This window comes from Aspergillus glaucus, assembly GCF_001890805.1.
Source record: "Aspergillus glaucus CBS 516.65 unplaced genomic scaffold ASPGLscaffold_14, whole genome shotgun sequence".
Lineage (NCBI taxonomy): Eukaryota > Fungi > Ascomycota > Eurotiomycetes > Eurotiales > Aspergillaceae > Aspergillus > Aspergillus glaucus.
The window spans coordinates 224,826-243,231 of NW_019170466.1; the positions used below are offsets into that span (position 1 = coordinate 224,826).

The 18,406-nt window shown below is 51.1% G+C and overlaps 7 protein-coding genes across 7 annotated transcripts; 2 read left to right on the forward strand and 5 right to left on the reverse strand.

Annotated features, from left to right (window-relative positions):
• Window positions 1-84: 84 nt before the first annotated feature.
• ASPGLDRAFT_129170 (acetate uptake transporter family protein) lies at window positions 85-970 on the reverse strand (the record flags this gene model as incomplete). Its single annotated transcript, XM_022540866.1, has 2 exons — window positions 85-625; window positions 684-970. 2 exons carry the CDS (start codon window positions 968-970, stop codon window positions 85-87), a joined length of 828 nt encoding a protein of 275 aa, XP_022399388.1.
• Window positions 971-1,201: 231 nt separating this feature from the next.
• On the reverse strand, window positions 1,202-1,871 carry ASPGLDRAFT_48789 (YjgH family protein). The gene has a single exon (XM_022546974.1). The coding sequence runs from the start codon at window positions 1,862-1,864 to the stop codon at window positions 1,436-1,438; it is 429 nt and encodes a 142-aa protein (XP_022399389.1). The 5' UTR covers window positions 1,865-1,871; the 3' UTR covers window positions 1,202-1,435.
• A 1,190-nt stretch (window positions 1,872-3,061) lies between these two features.
• On the reverse strand, window positions 3,062-5,914 carry ASPGLDRAFT_174146 (transmembrane 9 family protein). The gene is made up of 4 exons (XM_022542817.1): window positions 5,453-5,914; window positions 4,039-5,381; window positions 3,318-3,991; window positions 3,062-3,257 (listed from the first exon to the last, which is right to left on the reverse strand). The coding sequence occupies exons 1-4, from the start codon at window positions 5,538-5,540 to the stop codon at window positions 3,239-3,241; spliced, it is 2,124 nt and encodes a 707-aa protein (XP_022399390.1). The 5' UTR covers window positions 5,541-5,914; the 3' UTR covers window positions 3,062-3,238.
• Window positions 5,915-6,205: 291 nt separating this feature from the next.
• Window positions 6,206-7,685, reverse strand: ASPGLDRAFT_67577 (ubiquitin domain-containing protein DSK2; the record flags this gene model as incomplete). The annotated part of the gene is made up of 2 exons (XM_022549152.1): window positions 6,206-7,165; window positions 7,224-7,685. 2 exons carry the CDS (start codon window positions 7,683-7,685, stop codon window positions 6,206-6,208), a joined length of 1,422 nt encoding a protein of 473 aa, XP_022399391.1.
• Window positions 7,686-8,006: 321 nt separating this feature from the next.
• ASPGLDRAFT_48793 (DDB1/RSE1 family protein) lies at window positions 8,007-12,331 on the forward strand. Its single transcript, XM_022546975.1, has 4 exons — window positions 8,007-8,450; window positions 8,664-10,737; window positions 10,927-12,211; window positions 12,265-12,331. The coding sequence occupies exons 1-4, from the start codon at window positions 8,207-8,209 to the stop codon at window positions 12,289-12,291; spliced, it is 3,630 nt and encodes a 1,209-aa protein (XP_022399392.1). The 5' UTR covers window positions 8,007-8,206; the 3' UTR covers window positions 12,292-12,331.
• Window positions 12,332-13,374: 1,043 nt separating this feature from the next.
• Window positions 13,375-15,016, forward strand: ASPGLDRAFT_48795 (arrestin (or S-antigen), N-terminal domain protein). The gene is made up of 2 exons (XM_022546976.1): window positions 13,375-13,567; window positions 13,620-15,016. The coding sequence occupies exons 1-2, from the start codon at window positions 13,402-13,404 to the stop codon at window positions 14,894-14,896; spliced, it is 1,443 nt and encodes a 480-aa protein (XP_022399393.1). The 5' UTR covers window positions 13,375-13,401; the 3' UTR covers window positions 14,897-15,016.
• A 205-nt stretch (window positions 15,017-15,221) lies between these two features.
• ASPGLDRAFT_152300 (sodium:solute symporter family protein) lies at window positions 15,222-18,056 on the reverse strand. Its single transcript, XM_022542300.1, has 10 exons — window positions 17,987-18,056; window positions 17,876-17,939; window positions 17,769-17,826; window positions 17,533-17,719; window positions 17,293-17,476; window positions 17,051-17,237; window positions 16,949-16,999; window positions 16,411-16,900; window positions 15,768-16,345; window positions 15,222-15,676 (listed from the first exon to the last, which is right to left on the reverse strand). The coding sequence occupies exons 2-10, from the start codon at window positions 17,935-17,937 to the stop codon at window positions 15,461-15,463; spliced, it is 2,013 nt and encodes a 670-aa protein (XP_022399394.1). The 5' UTR covers window positions 17,938-17,939; window positions 17,987-18,056; the 3' UTR covers window positions 15,222-15,460.
• Window positions 18,057-18,406: the final 350 nt, after the last annotated feature.

Consider the following 18,406-nt stretch of genomic DNA (forward strand, 5'->3'; position numbering starts at 1 on the left):
TGCCCCCCCTGCACTTCCGTTGAGTACATTACCAATGTGAAGCATCCTCTGTCCATGGGCATCCATGGATGCCTCACTCTCACCCTAGCCAACCGGAATCTCACCCAAAGGAAACCTAACAAACGTAGTCTCCGGCAACATAAGCCCCGAAGCACCCGCGTAAAACGCAAAGAACGCACAAATAACCGTAAACGCGCCACCAGCCTTATTGATCCTCAAACTCGCAGTAGGATGCTCCGTAGCCAAGAAATTCGCCAAACTGAGGAAGAAAAACGCCAGCGTCAGGAAGAAAAACACCAACAGGATCGCCGCGTTCGTCCGTAAAGCCGCAATAAAGAATAACAGTGTCAGTATGCACCACAGTATTAGGAATATACCTAGAGCGAACGTGTATGCCCTCTGGTCGCCTTTGTAAGCTGCTTCGATACCGAGGTAGGGCAGGAGGAACATGGCGTAGCTGAGCCAGAAGGCGCCATAGGAGCAGTGGACCGTTGAACCGAAGGTATTTCCGACGCGGAATTCGAGGATTCCTGCGATTAACTGAGCTGTACCGCCAAAGAAGACCGCGAGACCGAAAATTGCTTGGTTAGGACCGACGTTTCCTTGAGGATTGGAATGCGGGAGTCTACTCAATTAGCACAGTCCCTACCAATGACAAGCTATGTACGGGAAGGAAGACGCACCCAGCCCCACACTCATACAGCCCCAGCGCGAAAGTCGTAAGCGCGAAAGAAAGCAAACCCAATGGACCGGGGTTGGCTAATTTCATGTACTGAGGCGCCGGAACCTGCGACACCAGCGCTCCATGGCGGGAAGACTGGGTCGGATGCAGATTCGCGGGGCCATACTGCTGCTGACCTCTATTCTGCTCTTTCCATTCGGGTGGTACTTGGCTATCTGGGCCCGGGGGGGTGTTGGTTGATGGTGGAGGAATGTTGGGTGGAGTGGAGGGGCCGGGATTCTCGGCCATTGTGTACGGAGTGCCGGTGTTTTTGCGCAATTGATGTTGTAGTAATTTGAAAGGGGGAATAGCCGGGTATACTTAAATATGACAGAGGTATACTATGTCATATCCATGCTCCTAGTCTGATATCATCGTACCCTCGGCAATTGAGTTTCACCCAACCTCTGTGTTAGGCAATGCATTTCAGTGGCTCTGGCCGGAGCACCATGAATCAATGACTTTCTGTTGATTGCCGAGCTTTTCTCCATATTTCCAAGCAACGGGTTTAGAACGTGTAGATCGACTTGGCTTGGCCCAGCACAGCGGAACATGCAGAAGGGGCGGAAGTATAAATGACAGCGGCGTTGACAGGTGACAGGAGATGATATGGTTATAAGAAGTCAACGGCTATATTCAGAGATAGTCTGCTCTGTGCAGAAAATCCATTGAGTCCTTTATACTCCGTAGATTTTCTCTGCGAACGTAAACACTCTACTCCCCAGCAACCGCATCAACCTCAACCTCAACCAACATCCCCTCATCCACAAACCCACCCACAACAACCATCGTCGCCGCAGCCCCAATCCCCTCCCCGTTCTCCTTCCCCAGTATTTCCCGGTACCCTTCACCAACGGGCCCACAATCCTCGTGACGCGCCACAAACATCCTCACCCGAACAACGCTCTCTGCCCCTTGGCCTCCCAGCGCCTGAATGGCTTTGATGCACTCATTCAGCGCTACGCATGTTTGCTGTCGCGCATCTCCAGGGTAGAGGATTTGAGGTGCGGTGGGTGAAGATTTGGGATCGACGGCTGTAGTTCCGGAGACGAAGATCTGGGAGCTGTGCCGGACGGCGCGGTAGTACCCGATTTTATCTTCGAAGGGGGAGGTTGTGGCGTAGAATTGTTTTGAGGGTGGCATTTTGTTTCCAAGTAAGTAGGTTTCAAGAAATGGGGTACCGTCTTTTTAAGTAGTCGTTGGAAGATGATAGTGAGTCATTGTGATTTTTGTGCGGTGCTTATGCGCCAATCCAATTTGATTCACTAGCCGCCATGAGCCATTTAGTACGAATTTAGGTAGCATGCAACAATCTATCATGTATTGGTTGCTGATGCTTAAAGATGATATTCTTTTCACATTCTACAACCATTGAAGACCCTGTTTTCCACACTCTGTGGTCTATGGCACGCGTCATATAGAATATTGGATCGATTTTTGACAGCAGCAATCTACCCATTAAACCTTCAATAGAGAGTCTGAGGTAGGTCGTTAAAAAAATGGTTGACGAATAAGCCGCAAACTGTCCGGTTTGAGCGGGTTAGCGGTAGATATGTAGTACATACCCAGGACTCTTCTGGGGAAGCTTAGTTCCTAATCATTCAATTCATGTAGGGGAAAAGATTCCCTATCCTCGATCACAGCACTAAGCTCATTATATTCTCAGTAACGCGAGTACATATGTCTTATCAAGTAAGCGAGGCAAAGCTCACCAAAATAAACGCTCGGGGTGCCGTCAATATATGGTTTCTTGTTATACGGGACGCGAGGAAATGTCAGTTACAACTACAACTTCAACCCTAAGACTTGATTCATCCATTATCATTGGCCTTTAAAAGAAAGATAAGACAAAAAAGAGCACCTTTTCACCATCGTGTGCCGCCATACAAAAGATCACATAGACATGGTAACGTCCTCTTCCGGAAGGTGTCTCTTCAAGGCTCGAATGAAGAATCCCAGGAGCACGAGTCGAAACGTGCCCGCGTCTTCTCGCTCATCAAAAAACGAATCCTGCACGGGGATATAATTATCCTCGTCCACGTTGTTGAGATTGAAAATGAACAGAGAATTCCAGTCAAAAGGGAATAGAGAAAAGGTGCTTTCTGAAGAATCCCATTGGAAAAGCCTCTCATGGTATTAGTATGTGTTAGATTCGATCCCTATACGGTGCGTTGCTATATATATCGGTACCCGACCAATCCCCAATCAAGATGCATGTTGAGCGCACCTGAAGATTACAAAAATTATGAGAGGTATGAGCTGTATGACCAGAAGACGCTGTTGGTAGAAAAGAGGCATTGAAGATTAATTCACATCCTGGAATGAGGAAATATATTGTAAGGGGTGAGTTCACTGCAAAGAAAACAATACAGTTGATTGCATACAAAACGATGCTATAATATCTCTATCCAGCAAGCTTGCTAGTCCTGTCCAGTGTAGTACTATACAGTATAAAGTAATAATGGAATATATTTAACTATAATGACTTTATACTCGACCTGACCCGTATCAGGCCACTCAATCAACTTTAACAGAACTATTCCAATAGTTAGCTTCTCTTTCCACATATATAAACTCCCCGAGGCAGGAAACTCACCTATAAATCCTCTTAACAAAAGCATAAGCCGTCAAAAACCCAACAGTCCCCGTCAACAGCCCATAAACTGCACACGCCAAGAAACTATAACTGAAAAACAACAGACCCGACACAAACCCCGTCACATTCAACTTGAACATATAGTACCAGATGCAGTACGCAAAGATCCAGAACGCACTGCTGCCACCGGTCAAGAAACTCTGCCACCACCAGTGGTGGTTTTCAGCGCAGAGCTGGGAGTACGTGGCGATGATGGTTACTTCGGCGATTGTGACCAGGAGGATTAGGGAGACGGAGCTTAGGAAGCCGAAGACGTAGTAGTAGCTAGATTTGTCTTGCCAGAGGTTGCGGAAGAGGAAGAGGAGTTCGATGAAAAGGACAGCGAAGGGGATTAGACCCGTTAGGAGGGTGCCGGAGACGCTGCGCAGGTACCAGGGTTGGATGGGGACTTGGCGCGCGATTGAGGTGGTTTTGGTTGGGTGTTCCCAGGCTGAGGCGCGAACGTGGCCTAGCCAGTTGCCGAGGTAGACTAGGGGGACTTGGATGAGGAGCCATAGGGCGACTAGGCTAACTAGTGTGCCGAATGGAATGGCTGTGCTGGATGCTTGGGCCCAGGTGAACAGGTTCAGAATGAAGATGAGGGAAAAGGTCAATCCGGGGAAGAGCAGGGCAGTCTAATAGGTTAGTGGAAAACAAGATAATAAAGAGGGGAACAACGTACAATCAAAGTATTCCTGCGCCAGTTCGAACCGCCAAACGTCTTGTACAGTCTGCCAGAAAAGTACCCAGAGAAGAGACCCGCAAACACAAACAGACCCATACCGACACTGACAAACCCGCCTCGGAAGCTAGGGTTCAACACACCCAAGCAACTGAGCAGAAGCAATCCCGAGACCACGAAGAAAAGCTGCATCCCTGAGCCAACGAGAGGTGCAAGCAGCCCACTGTATTCAGGCACGCGGAAAACATCCCCATGGAGGAGCTTCCATCCGCTCACGTCCTCGATAGATTCGTCGTCATCAGAACCAGCATCAGCGTCGCGTTCAACGTCCGTTCCTTGCTCCAATACTCCCTCGCCCTGGCCCTTACCCTTGCTACCGAGTTTGATCTTCGTGTCGTCCATTGCTCCATCTCCGCGGCCCTTGATGTCGCCTTGGATGGTCCGGCTCCAGATCACATACACCGCGACACCAAGAACTCCAGAAATGATCAACGAGTTCAGAATAGCGAGCCAATGGGTCGTCGAGCCTTCTTCCTGATTGTTGAAATAGAGCTCCCACCGATTGCTCCAGTCAACACCGTTCTCTTCCCTGAAGTAGACCGAGTAGGTGAACGGGATCTTCAGTGTCGCACCGTCTTCCAAATCTTCATCGTATTCGGGAAGATACGACGATCCGGGGTACTTTTCCTTCAACTTCTCCAGGTTTGGCGGAATATTCAATTCGAATCCAGCGTGGGGATCATGGACTTGCTTCGGACATCCACCCTCTTCACGATCACTAGCCGTAATACTCTTCGGATATACCTCGAACCCAACAACAACCTTCCCCTGCCCATCAGGAGCCTGCCTCCAACGAATCACAATAGTAACATGGTTATTCAGAAAATATCTCCGCTTCCCATCCTCAGGCGAAATTTCCTGGTATCCCAGCTTAAATCCGGTAGAATAGTACTTGCGACTCCGATCGACAGTAACAAAACTCGTAGCCCCAGGCAAGTTATCCGCAATCCACTCCGCGACGTAACCATCCTTGATAAGCTCACGGCCCCATTGGACGTCTTTCCGCCCGACTTCCTGCGTACAGAGCGGCTGGCATTCGACGTTTTTGCCCATCGCCAGTTCGAAGTCCGATGTCATGATTCGGTCTCCGCGTAGGATTTCGCCCAGGTTCAACGAGAGACTCTGTCCGGAGCCGAAGGGAGAGCCGCCGTGTGTGCGCCCACTCGGGGGGCAGACGAAGGGGAGGTCGAAGTAGGCATATTGCAATTGTGTAAAGTCGGAGAAGATCTTGTTCACGAGAAGTGGGATGCTGTCGCCGTCGTTATACCGATTGATCGAGTAGCCTATAGCAGAGAAAAACGTCGTTAGCTGAGTGGTGCCGCGGTGCGACTGGCGCAGGGCGAGGTAAGCTTACCGGGGATGTAGAATGCGCGGCAGTAAGAGACAAGCAGCAGCCACAGCATCCACTGCCAAGGACGCAAAAAGCATTTCAACGCCATCATGTGTGTAGCGGAAGGGGGAGGAGTCTACCCACGCTACAGAAAGAAACACTCATGCGCGGGTGGGTGGTTTTGAGTGACGAAGTTGGTTCGACGTGGCGGAATCCGAGACAAGGACGATCAGTACGCGGCCCTCTCAGGGAGCTGCACCTTTAACTAGAGGCCACTATAGATCTGATATAGTGCAATATAGTCGGGTTTATTGTGGAAAGAGCTCTAAATTTAATGAGAAAGAAAGACCGAGATCAACGGAGAATGATTGTCGAAGCACTGTCGAAGAAGTGCCGATCGCGCCGGGTCCAGAATGCGACAATCCGATTAACACTTCCAGAACGAGTGGAATCGGCAATCGAGTGCCTAAAAATGCAGAATACACGATCAACGGAGTGTCTTAAAGCAGTTGAGAAAAGAAAAGAAGCAAAATGCGGCTTTTTATATATATATCTTCCGCTTGCGGGTTCGGATAGCCCCATTCCAGTTTTAGGTTGAGTATTGTCATTAGAGCAGTCTACAGCGTACAAAAATGTATGGAAGGTGTAGTATTATTCGTACACAATTGCTATTGTTCTGATACGTTCACTAGCTCAACTAGTTCACAGGAAGGGTAATAAAAATAACACCGCCAAATCGAGGTAATAAGATGCAGCATGAAGAGAATCACAGTACGCTTACGAAGAGTTGCTCAACAAATATTCCACAGCTCCCTGGACGCTTCCACCTGCGCGGCGCAGAGCCTCCACGTTCCTCTCAAATTCAAAGAATCCCATCTCATTCAGTTGATGAAGCTGTTGCTCATATCGCTCCTCAGGTGGCCGGTTGTCCGGGGGAGCAGCAGCAGCACCACCACCACCGAATCCGCCGCTTCCCAATAGAGCCGCCAAGGAATTGAGATCCGGACCACCGGCACCTCCTTGTCCTCCTTGTCCTCCCATTGCTTGCATCATCTGCGACATCATGGCTGGATCTCGAAGGAAAGGGTTCTGCTGGGGGTTGAATGGGTTAACGCCGCCCTGGCCTTGCGGTCCTCCAAACATGGCTGGGTTCAGGAGACTGAACGGGTTCTGTGCGTTCTGTTGGTTCTGTCCTTCTCCGGTAGTGGTGTCACCCGCAGAGGCACTTCCTGTTGCTCCCTGATCAGACGCCGGCTGGTCACCGCCTGCTGTCGTCGCTCCCGCAGAAGGGTTCGCGCCTATGTTGGGATTACCGCCAAAAAGAGCCGCAAAAGGATTTCCTGCACCCAGACCGGCGGGCATGAAGGGGTTGAAAGCAGGCGGAGGCGCAGCACCGTTGTTGTTTTGTGTGCCTTCGGGTCCCCGGTTCTCTTCCGGCGTTGTGTTGGTGACACCTGGAGCGGGGAACGCGCCGCCACCACCACCGGGTCTGCCAAGTCCAAGCGACCTCTGCATCTGCATCATCTGACGAATCGAGCCCGGATCGGTCAACATGCGGCGGAATTCGGGACTCTGCATCATCTGGCGAGCGCCAGGACCCATATCACGCAGCATGGGGTTTTGCTGAATCATCATATCGATCATTGCAGGGTTCTGAAGGGCTTCATTGAGGGAGGACTGGACTTGGGGGTTTTCGAGCATGTTAAGCATGCTGTCTTCATCCGGAGGAGGGCCCATCTGTTGACAGTGTGGTTAGCATATAGACTACCATCAAAAAATATCATTGAGAACATACCCCGCCATCAGGGCCAAACATCCCAGCACCAGGCAATTGTGCAAATCCAGCATATCTGGCACCTGTTAAGCCGGCCAAAGGATTGTTTCCTGTACCAGCTGCGAGATTTGTGGGAACACCAGCAGCAGTCGACGCAGCAGCAGCATCAGCGGGCGCAGGGGTTGACGCGCTTGGTGCGGGAGGGTTCTGGCGTTGGTTACTGGCTGCGCTCTTCACCATATGAACAGTGTGACCCTCCTTGATCTTGTAGGTGGCCAGTGTCTCATTGTCCTTGAGCACTCGGCCAGAGTAGATTAAGCGCTGACGGTCCGCCGGGGTATCCGCATGTTCCGAAGTTGACAGCTTCTCCTTCAACTGAGAAACTAGTGTCGAGAGAGGAAGAGTGAGTGTGTATTTAGCTTCAGAAGCCTTGATGTGGAAAGTGACGGGCGTCTCGTCCGCGGTTGCGCTATCGTCAGCCATGATGCGGGGCGAGGTGAGTGGGGTAGGCGATATACAGCGAGCAAAGAGAGATTTAAGTGAGAATGAGAATGTCTTGAAGAGAACAAAGTAGAGATAGCAGTATCCACAGATTGACAAACAGTTGATGTGAGAAAGAGGAATGACGCTGTTCCTCGGTTCTCATCAAGTCACATACAGAAGGTGGCAGAATCCCATCGTCCGCCTTTGCGGTGGGCGCAGTGGCCACTAGTGCAGTTTAGTACAAACAGTGCAAACCCACCAACTCTCGCACAGCTCCCGAATTTTCCACCTCAATTTGATTCTGTCCTTCGCTTCTTCACCTACCACACTCACCCCATTATCTTTTGTGAGGACTACTCGGTCCTGAGAGTCCTCTTCCCCGTCTCATTTGCCGGCAGCAATGGGATTGATTTCATTCTAGTGTCGATTTTGACTGCAATCGCGTCGTAACCTACCGCGTCTGGTGTTGTTCAGGATTGGAAGAAGACAACAAGAAGCTCTAAGCTTCCATATCGCCCATCATGGCTACCACGTCGCATATGTTTATGTACTCTTTGACGATTCAGCCTCCGACTGCGATCACCCAAGCCATTCTTGGCCAGTTTGCTGGGACTAAGGAGCAGCAGATTGTCACGGCTTCGGGCTCGAAGTTGACGATTCACCGTCCCGACCCTACCCAGGGCAAGATCACTCCGCTTTACACTCAGGATGTCTTCGGCATCATTCGGACCTTGGCTGCGTTCCGATTGGCCGGAAGTTCTAAAGGTATGTATTCGTCGCACTCTCTCACCTATTCCCCCAAAATTTCAAAAGAGCAACTTAGTGATTCGTCAAGCTTCCGCGGGCAGCACGATCCCTGTCTAGCGAACCGCGCTTCTCCCTTCTCCGGGAAAAATGTGGGACGTGCTCCGGTCGGCGACGTTGACACTGGGTGCCCTTGGTCGTTGAACGTGTGCTGAACAAACATGATGTTTATAGATTATATCATCATTGGCTCTGATTCGGGCCGCATCACGATCATTGAATATGTGCCGTCGCAGAATCGGTTTAGCCGAATTCACCTCGAAACCTTTGGCAAGTCGGGCGTCCGGCGTGTGATTCCGGGTCAGTACCTGGTGGCCGATCCGAAGGGTAGAGCGTGCATGATCGCTTCTGTGGAGAAGAACAAGCTGGTCTATGTGTTGAATCGGAACTCGCAGGCCGAGCTGACGATTTCCTCGCCACTCGAAGCCCACAAGCCACAGACGTTGGTCTTCGCGATGGTGGCATTAGACGTCGGGTATGAAAACCCCGTCTTTGCGGCTCTCGAGATGGAGTATGGCGAGTCGGATCAGGATCCAACAGGCCAGGCATACGAAGAGGCTGAAAAGTCCTTGGTATACTACGAGCTCGATCTGGGTCTCAATCATGTTGTTCGCAAGTGGGCGGACCCGGTTGATCGGACGGCAAGCATGCTCTTCCAGGTACCCGGAGGGGCAGATGGTCCCAGTGGTGTGCTGGTATGTGGAGAGGATAACATTACCTATCGACATTCGAACCAGGATGCGTTCAGGGTCCCCATTCCCCGTCGCTCTGGCCCTACGGAAAACCCGGAGCGCAAGCGTACGATATCAGCCGGTGTGATGCACAAAATGAGAGGCGCGTTCTTCTTCCTTTTGCAGTCCGATGACGGCGATCTTTTCAAGGTCACGATCGACATGGTGGAAGATGACAATGGTCAGCTCACCGGCGAGGTGAGAAGGTTGAGAGTCAAGTACTTTGACACAGTTCCGCTTGCGTCTCATTTGTTGATCCTCAAGAGCGGCTTCCTATACGTTGCTAGCGAATCCGGAAACCACCAATTCTACCAGTTCGAAAAATTGGGTGATGATGACGAGGAGATAGAGTTTACCAGTGACTCGTTCCCGGCAGATTTCACCCTTCCGTACGAGCCAGTCTACTTTAACCTCAGGGGTGCGGAGAATCTCAATCTTGTGGATTCTATCAACTCTCTGAATCCATTGATCGACAGCAAAGTCATCAACATGTTCGAAGATGACGCACCACAGATCTTCGCGGTGTGCGGAACTGGAGCACACAGCAGCTTCAGAACGCTCAAGCATGGATTGGAAGTCTCAGAGATTGTCGAGTCGGAGCTCCCCAGTGTTCCATCGGCCGTTTGGACGACCAAGCTTACTCGAACGGACGAGTTCGATGCCTACATTATCCTCTCATTTGCTAACGGTACCTTGGTTCTGAGTATTGGTGAAACTGTGGAAGAAGTTACGGATACCGGGTTCCTTTCCACGGCGCCTACGCTCGCAGTTCAGCAACTTGGCGAGGACTCGTTGATCCAAATCCACCCTCGGGGTATTCGTCACATTCTTGCGGACCGACGGGTGAACGAATGGCCTGCCCCGCAGCATCGGTCGATCGTGGCGGCCGCAACCAATGAGCGCCAGGTCGCTGTGGCGTTGAGTTCTGGCGAGATTGTCTACTTCGAGATGGATGTCGATGGAACTCTCGCTGAATACGACGAGAGACGGCAAATGTCTGGCACGGTCACGGCTCTCAGTTTGGGCGAGGTCTCCGAGGGTCGTGTTCGCAGCTCGTTCTTGGCTGTCGGGTGTGACGACTCGACAGTTCGCATATTGAGTTTGGACCCTGACGCGACATTGGAGAACAAGTCCGTGCAAGCGTTGACTTCCGCTCCGTCCTCGTTGAACATCATGTCTATGGCTGACTCGAGCTCGGGAGGTACCACTCTGTATCTGCACATTGGTCTGTACTCTGGTGTCTACCTTCGTACTGTTCTGGACGAGGTGACGGGAGAGCTTTCTGACACTCGGACACGATTCCTTGGTGTCAAGCCGGTTAAGTTGTTCCGCGTTTCCGTCAAGGGTCAGACAGCCGTTCTAGCTCTGAGTTCCCGGCCATGGCTCGGGTATTCCGATATCCAAACGAAGGGTTTCATGCTCACTCCTTTGGACTACACTGGTCTTGAGTGGGGATGGAACTTTTCCAGCGAGCAGTGTGTAGAGGGAATGGTCGGTATCCAAGGCCAGAACTTACGGTATGTTTCTTTCTTTTTTTTTTTTCTCTCTTTTATCTTGCCCTCCATCGATCGATGATGAAAAAATTTTTCCGAAAGGCCCATGTGGATTTTTATAGCCTTTTAATCTCCAATTGTTCCTGCTGAGATCGACTTCACAATGATTTGTTTACGGATGATTTGTTGGGAATAAATGCTAATTGCAAACAGGATCTTCTCTATTGAACGCCTGGACAACAACATGCTGCAAGAGTCGATTCCTCTCACATACACCCCCAGACGTTTCTTGAAGCACCCTGAGCAACCGTTGTTCTACGTCATCGAATCAGATAACAACACACTGGCGCCCGGGACCAAACAACGGTTGGTGGAAGACGCACAGTCGCGTGGTGGCGATGTGTCGGTGCCACCGCCGGAAGATTTTGGACACCCCCGTGGCACGGGACACTGGGCGTCATGCGTCCAAGTAGTTGACCCCGTGGCAACCAAGTCTGTGATCTCGAATATCGACCTTGAGGAGAACGAAGCTGCTGTCAGTATTGCCGCGGTGGCATTCACAAGCCAGGACGATGAAACGTTCCTTGTGGTGGGTACTGCCAAGGACATGACGGTCAGCCCGCCGTCATCGTCTGGTGGCTACATCCATATCTACCGATTCCAAGAAGATGGACGGGAGCTCGAGTTCATTCACAAGACCAAAGTTGAGGAGCCGCCGCTGGCGCTTCTTTCCTTCCAAGGCCGTCTGGCCGCGGGTATCGGCCCGATTCTCCGGATCTACGATCTTGGTATGAAGCAATTGCTCCGAAAGTGTCAGGCGCCGGTTGTTCCGAAGATGATTGTCGATCTACAGACACAGGGAAGCCGTATTGTGGTCAGCGACATTCGCGAGAGTGTAACGTACGTTGTGTACAAGTATCAGGAGAACGTGCTTATTCCGTTTGTGGATGACTCGGTGCCACGATGGACCACGACAACGACCATGGTGGACTACGAGACGACAGCGGGAGGCGACAAGTTCGGCAACATTTGGTTGGTACGGTGTCCCAAGAAGACATCAGACGAATCAGACGAAGACGGTTCCGGGGCGCATCTGCTGCACGAGCGCGGGTACCTGCATGGGACAGCCAACCGGTTAGAGCTGATGATGCACGTGTACAGCCAAGACATCCCGACCAGCCTGCAGCGTTCACAACTGGTGGCCGGTGGCCGGGACATTCTGGTATGGACCGGGTTCCAGGGAACGATCGGGATGTTGGTGCCGTTCATCAGCCGGGAGGACGTGGATTTCTTCCAGAGTCTGGAGATGCAGCTGGCAGCGCAGGATGCACCGCTGGCGGGACGAGACCACCTGATCTACCGGAGCTACTACGCGCCGGCGAAGGGCGTTATTGATGGAGATCTGTGCGAGCGATATTTCTTATTGCCTAATGACATGAAGATGATGATAGCGGGGGAACTGGATCGGTCGGTGAGGGAGATTGAGCGGAAGATATCGGTGAGCATCCTATCCCCAAGTTGAAAGTACAAAGACAAAGCTAACGAGAACAGGATATGCGAACGCGGGTGGCGTACTAGTAGATACCCGTACAGTAATACATTTAATATTTTCAACGTGCCTGTTCCTGTTCTGAGTAAATTACCAGTCTCTTGCCTCGCTCGGCCTTTTGTGTCTATCAAAAGATCTAGAGCTGGATGCCTGTACTTTGTACCAGGTATGGGACGAGAAAAATCCGACGATCTTTGAGTACGATTCAGTCCGAACACCACGGATTCGATCGTAATTTATCCGTCGATACATATACATAAATAGTGAGCAGTCTACGTATTATAGTGACTAGTCTATCGATAGTGATTAATAGAGTACATCATTCCATATCCTTACATATCCTTACTTTCTCACCCCTGTGTCAGAATAGTCCCATACAGGTAATATGCATAGTGTGCATATATAACATGATCGCCGTCAAAATTTTCACTTAATTTCAGCCAGACTGAGGTCGGCTACGGGCGGAAAATTCTGGATCGGGGGATACAATCGGTTATTGTCGTCGGGCAGTCCTAGCTAGTCCCTCGGTGACGGTACAAGAATGCTATGCAAAAAACATCGAAACACACCACAACCGCCACCTTAACCAATGCAGCCAGCATAGCATACAAGTAACCTGTGTACTCCGTAGAGTATAAAGTACAATAATGGGATGATATTCATGATCTACGCCTCAAAACCAGTCGGACCAGCGGCGAGTCAACAACACAGTAGCAGGGCGCGAATCATCAATCATCGACAGGGCGTGAAAAAAGCCGCGGTGCTGACTCCACGGGGCCCAAAAATGTGCTGTGAGTGGGAGGTTTACTTGGTTGCTGACGAAGAACCGGTCGATCAGGAGGATCCTGAAGTTAATTCGTAGTAGGTATGTCACAGGGCGTGCGTGCTCGGTATGAGTATGGGTACAAGTACTCTGTACATGGTAGGTATATAGGCCGGCATTCTTGTTTCTATCTATTGAGTTATTTGATTGATTTTATTTTATTCTCCTGGACTAGTATTCATCTCTACCCGTACACGTACCAAGTGGGCCTCGTCTATTCTCGGAGTTCTATATTGGTTCCGGTATATATACAAGCCCTCCCTGCAAGAACTACAATTGTACAGAACACAGCAAATACAGACTGCAATTGATCAAAATGGTGAACCTCGACCTCCGCCGTCGTCCTAAAATCCAAATCGCCCTTAAGAACCAACAACCGAACCTTGTCAACACATACACCACCGGAGACCGCATCGACGGTACCGCGACTATTACTGTCGACCACGATATTCCGTTTGATCATCTCGACATAACATTCGAGGGTAGCCCTTCCCTGTCCATCTCCCCTTGGCATACCAATGCTAACTAGAACAGGAACATCACGGACAACAGTCGAACGTGCCTCCGTCCCCGGCCAAAGCGGCGCCTGCCAAACCTTTCTCAAACTCCGCCAACCAATCGACCACTACCCATCCCCTCGTATCCTCCAACCAGGACACACCTACGTCTTCCCGTTTACCTTTGTCGTTCCGGACAGATTACTCCCGCAAGCATGCAACCACCCCAAGAACCACGGGCACCTCGAGCACGCGCATACACTTCTTCCGCCGACGCTGGGTGATACCATGGTAACACTACAGAAGGGGAAGAATGCGTTGGTTGATGATTTGTGTCCGGACATGTGTCGCGTTGCGTATTTTGTTCAGACTGCGATCGTCAAGAGGGAAGGTAGTAGAAAGAGAAAAGTCCTCGGTTCAGGAACGCAAAAGGTCAGGGTTATGCCTGTTGTCGAGGAACAGCCACCGCTCAGCATCCCAGACTATGAAGTCGACGGGTACTGCGTACGGAAAGAGAAGGATCTGCGACGCGGGTGGACGAGAGCGAAGCGCGGACGCTTTGTTGTCTCGACGTCGCAGCCCAGACCTATCGTTTCGAATAATGGTGGCGATGAGAGCGTGAATTCGGTGGCGACGCTGGATCTGCGGTTCGAGCCTGTGACTGAGGATGAGGTGCCGCCGGCGCTTGGGACTGTGTGGACGAAGGTGACTGCGTCGACGTTCTTCAGTGCGCAGCCGTGGAGCGATTTTCCTGCTGGGATGAGGGCGAGTTCGTGGGCTCAACTTGGACGGGGGGTGTATCTTGAGAGTGTACCGTTGTCGACGCGGTGTGTTGCGTCTGCGTCGTGGACGAAACATTCCCGTCGGGACTCGCTCTCTTCCTCATCCTCATCTACGTCTACATCCTCCACCTCAACAACCTCAACAACCGAATCCGGATCCGGATCATACTACACGGCATCCCTAATCATCCCAGTCACACTACCACCCACGAAAACCCTAGTCCCAACATTCCACTCCTGCCTCCTCTCGCGAACCTACTCCCTCGACCTATCCATCTCCTACCACACACCGCATACCTCGCGCCTCTTAGGGTCGACTGTATCCCTCAAGGTACCGATACAAGTGACTTCGGCGCCACGGGACATGCCCTCGAAGAATGCGGCTGAGGTTAATGTTTCTGAGATGGAGGATGGGGATGTGGAGGCATTTTTTACGCCGAGGGATGTTACGGGGTTGGCTGTTGCGCCGCCAGCGTATGGGGATTATCGGCCTAGGGTTGCTGCGCCTGAGCAGAGGAGTGTTTGTGTTTGATTGGCTTTGAGCTGGATTGCATTGCATTGGAGTTGGATTTGTTTCCATTGGAATGGCTATATACCCTTGTATAAAAGTGCGTTTACTGTATATATTTTCTTCAATCATTGAATTGTCACCACACCACAAAAGCTTCATCGTAGTACACTGAGCGATTATCATCCTCGTAAAGCATCGGGATCTACCGGAGACAACTGACTGACATCAAGCTATCGAAATAGTCCGGTCGATCATGTCACAGTCCAACTATAGGTTATGACAGTTTATGAGCAATAGTCTAGTAGATCACTATCATTCGAACACGCAATAGCATAGAAATAGAAATAGCGTATTTGACATTAAACACTAACATAATAACTATATCCATCACAATCCTAACACACCTTTTCCAGATACAATATCAGGGGTATACCGCAAAAAACAAACAGCCACCCCTCCTCCATAGCAAACCCATAGCAAACCCATAGCAAATCCATAGCAAATCCATAACCACCCATAATCCCCAACCCCCAAATCACACCTCCAGTGTATATATATATTTTTAAAAAAGAAAAAGGATCAAAATCATTTAGTCTCCTTCCCCTCAACCTCCACCTCCTCCGGACTCGGCGGACTCCCCGGCACAGTCCCCTCAATCGATGCCGCGCGCTTATTATTCTTCCACCCCGTGTACACCTCGCGGATCTGCTGCCATCCGCCGTCGAGGATCGGGTAGAAGGTTGTTACTAGCATGGTGATCCAGAGCCAGATTATGGCGACGATTACCCAGGCATAATAAAACTGCACGCATTTATTAGTATGTGTTTCGATTTTGGGAGTTGGGGATAAGGGTATAGGGGGGGAAAGGGAAGGGGGGAGGGTAAGGCGGTACCTTCTTCTCAAAAACGTATTTCGAGCCGTACATCGGCAATGGCCAGATAACCCAGTGGCCCAGGAATGTAGCAGCGGACCAGAACGCGGCAATTCTTGTCCATCTCTTCAGTTCTTTGGCATTGCTAGCCTGTGGCGCAGGTTGTGCTCCATCCTCCTCATTCCGATGCTGCTCGACCTCAGGCCCAGGCCTATATTCCTGCTCCTGCTCCTGCGCCACAGACGGCGCGTCATTCGTCCCATCCTTGTGCACAGTCGTCAAATCACCCTCCACCTTCTCCAACGCAAGTTTCTCCTGCCGGAAGTTACTCCAGTCGTAATTCTGCGGCTTAAACAATGTGATAACAACCGAGTACAAGATCGGCGAGAACGCCGACGCAACGGTTCCGTAGACGCAGGGGAGTAGTCCACCCGTTGCTGAGACAGAGACGGAGCCGTAGAAGTGGTGTGCCGTGCCGAGCCAGACGGCGATGCCGGTTGCGATGCCGAGGATTGGGGAGAGGATGGCGGCGGCTTTGGATTGGTGTTTCCAGAGGACGGTGAAGACCATGGGGAAGACGCCGGGGCATGTTACCACGCCTGTATCTTGTTAGCACGTTTTTTTATATGAGGGTTATGGTGGGGGGGGGGGGGGGGGGACGTACCAAGCATATACAACGTCCAACCAAGATCAATCCCCACATAATGCAACATGGTACTAAACCCCGCCGCAAACGCCGCAAAAAAGATAACCCCAAGGTGACTCGCCCTGATAATATCCCGATCACTAGCCCCCTTCTTAAAATATAACCGATAAACATCAAAACTCAAAATCGAGCTCACAGCAATAACCTGCGCACTCAACGTCGACGTAACAGCCATAAACGTCATAAGGAGTACAGCCGTCGCGCCACCCTTACCCGCGATCGCAATCGCCGCGTACGGGAGGACTAGCCCGCCGCTGACTTCGGAGGATGTCATGCGGCGGGGGTAGGTCGGGAAGGAGGGGTGGGATTCGAGGCCAATGGCTAGCGAGGACATTACTGTGCCGAGGGCCCAGGGGATGGCGAAATAGAGGATGCCGCCGATTGTGTAGCCGGGGACGACGGAGCGGGGGGTTGCGGAGAAGGATTTTATGAAGTAGGATGTGTCCATCTGGTTTGTTAGCATGGAGCGGTATTCAGGTGAGTTCTAGGAACTTACGATGACCAGGCCGAAGTTGGAGCATGTGTGGAGGATGCCGAAGAGGATGCCCTGGTTTGTTAGTATGGAAACACGAGTAGGGTATAGAAGGGTAGGGCGTACACTCTTAGAAGTCATGGTCAAGTACGACCCATTCGAATTCCCAGACACAGGATGCATCTGCCCAGCCTTCTGGATGAGATCGAACAGCTCGCCAACAGAGCCCACATGATCATTCTGGAATCCCTTGACACTGAAGTAGCAGCAGATGGCCAGGATGATGACCGTGTGGAAGTAGTCGGTAAGGAAGCTGCCATCTATTAGCCCACGGTTCATGATCGATAATCGATGGGGAGAGAACTCACGTAGCCTTGATACCACCGACAAAAGTATACACCGTCACACCAACTGGAATCAGGAATGTCGCGGCAATAACGTGCATCCCCGAGACAGCTGCGATGACCGCAGCAGCACCGAGGAGCATGTTGGCACTGGCGAAGATGTTGTTGACGAGGCAGAGGACCATGAAGACGGCGTGGGCAATTTTTCCTACGAGACTCTCAATTAGCAGCTGCATCAAATGTACCATGGGACAAATGGCTTACCATATCGAATCCGAACAAGTTCGAGAGAAGTATGCGCTTCAGGAATCTTTCTCTTGCAGGAAATACCCAGTAGAGCAAAAAAGACGATCATAGGACTGCATCCGGCGGCGAACCAGAATGGTCCTGATACGCCGTAGTCGTAGCCGGTGAAGCAGGATCCTAGAATAGCTGTTGTCCAGAGCCATGACTGCGCATCCGTTAGCGATATTCATTAGCAGAGCGGAGGAGAGACATACCGAAATCACAGCAGATGCAGTCAAACCCGTCCGAACCGTTCGGTTTGCCGTCATGAACCTGTGCCAGTTAGTGTCGGAATCCCGGGCGATGTGGTATCGGGGCATACATTTCCGTCTTCTTGGTGTCTTCTCCGGTCGTGTTTTTCAATATTTTTGTCACGTACATCATGACTGCATTGTCAGTATTAATCCATGCCAATTCAAGTCGGGCAGCATACCAAGTGCTACAACCAATCCTAGCACAACAACAACCACATAACCAGCCGCCTGAGGCAGCGGCGGCTGGATAGTAGCACCTCCATTGCGTGCTTGTAGACCTGTCATTGTCTTATCGCTTGCAGACTGCAGTCGAGCAACACTTCAACACAGAGAAACGAAAGACAGGACAGTTCGTCCAGATGCTTATCCTTAAATGATTTCCTGCAGGCAGAAGATCCGCAACGAGGGCTTACCTGGCTCCCGGAGCCCATCTCCAACAGCCGCGAATAGGGCATGATCGAACCCTACGCCGTGTGATTCCCTTTCGGGCTCCACAGTGGTATAATGGATAATGCATATGAGGTGCTCACTAGGGAAATGGAGCTATATGATTTACGGAACAAACGTGCTAGTTTTGGGTCTCGGGTGGACGGTCAAGG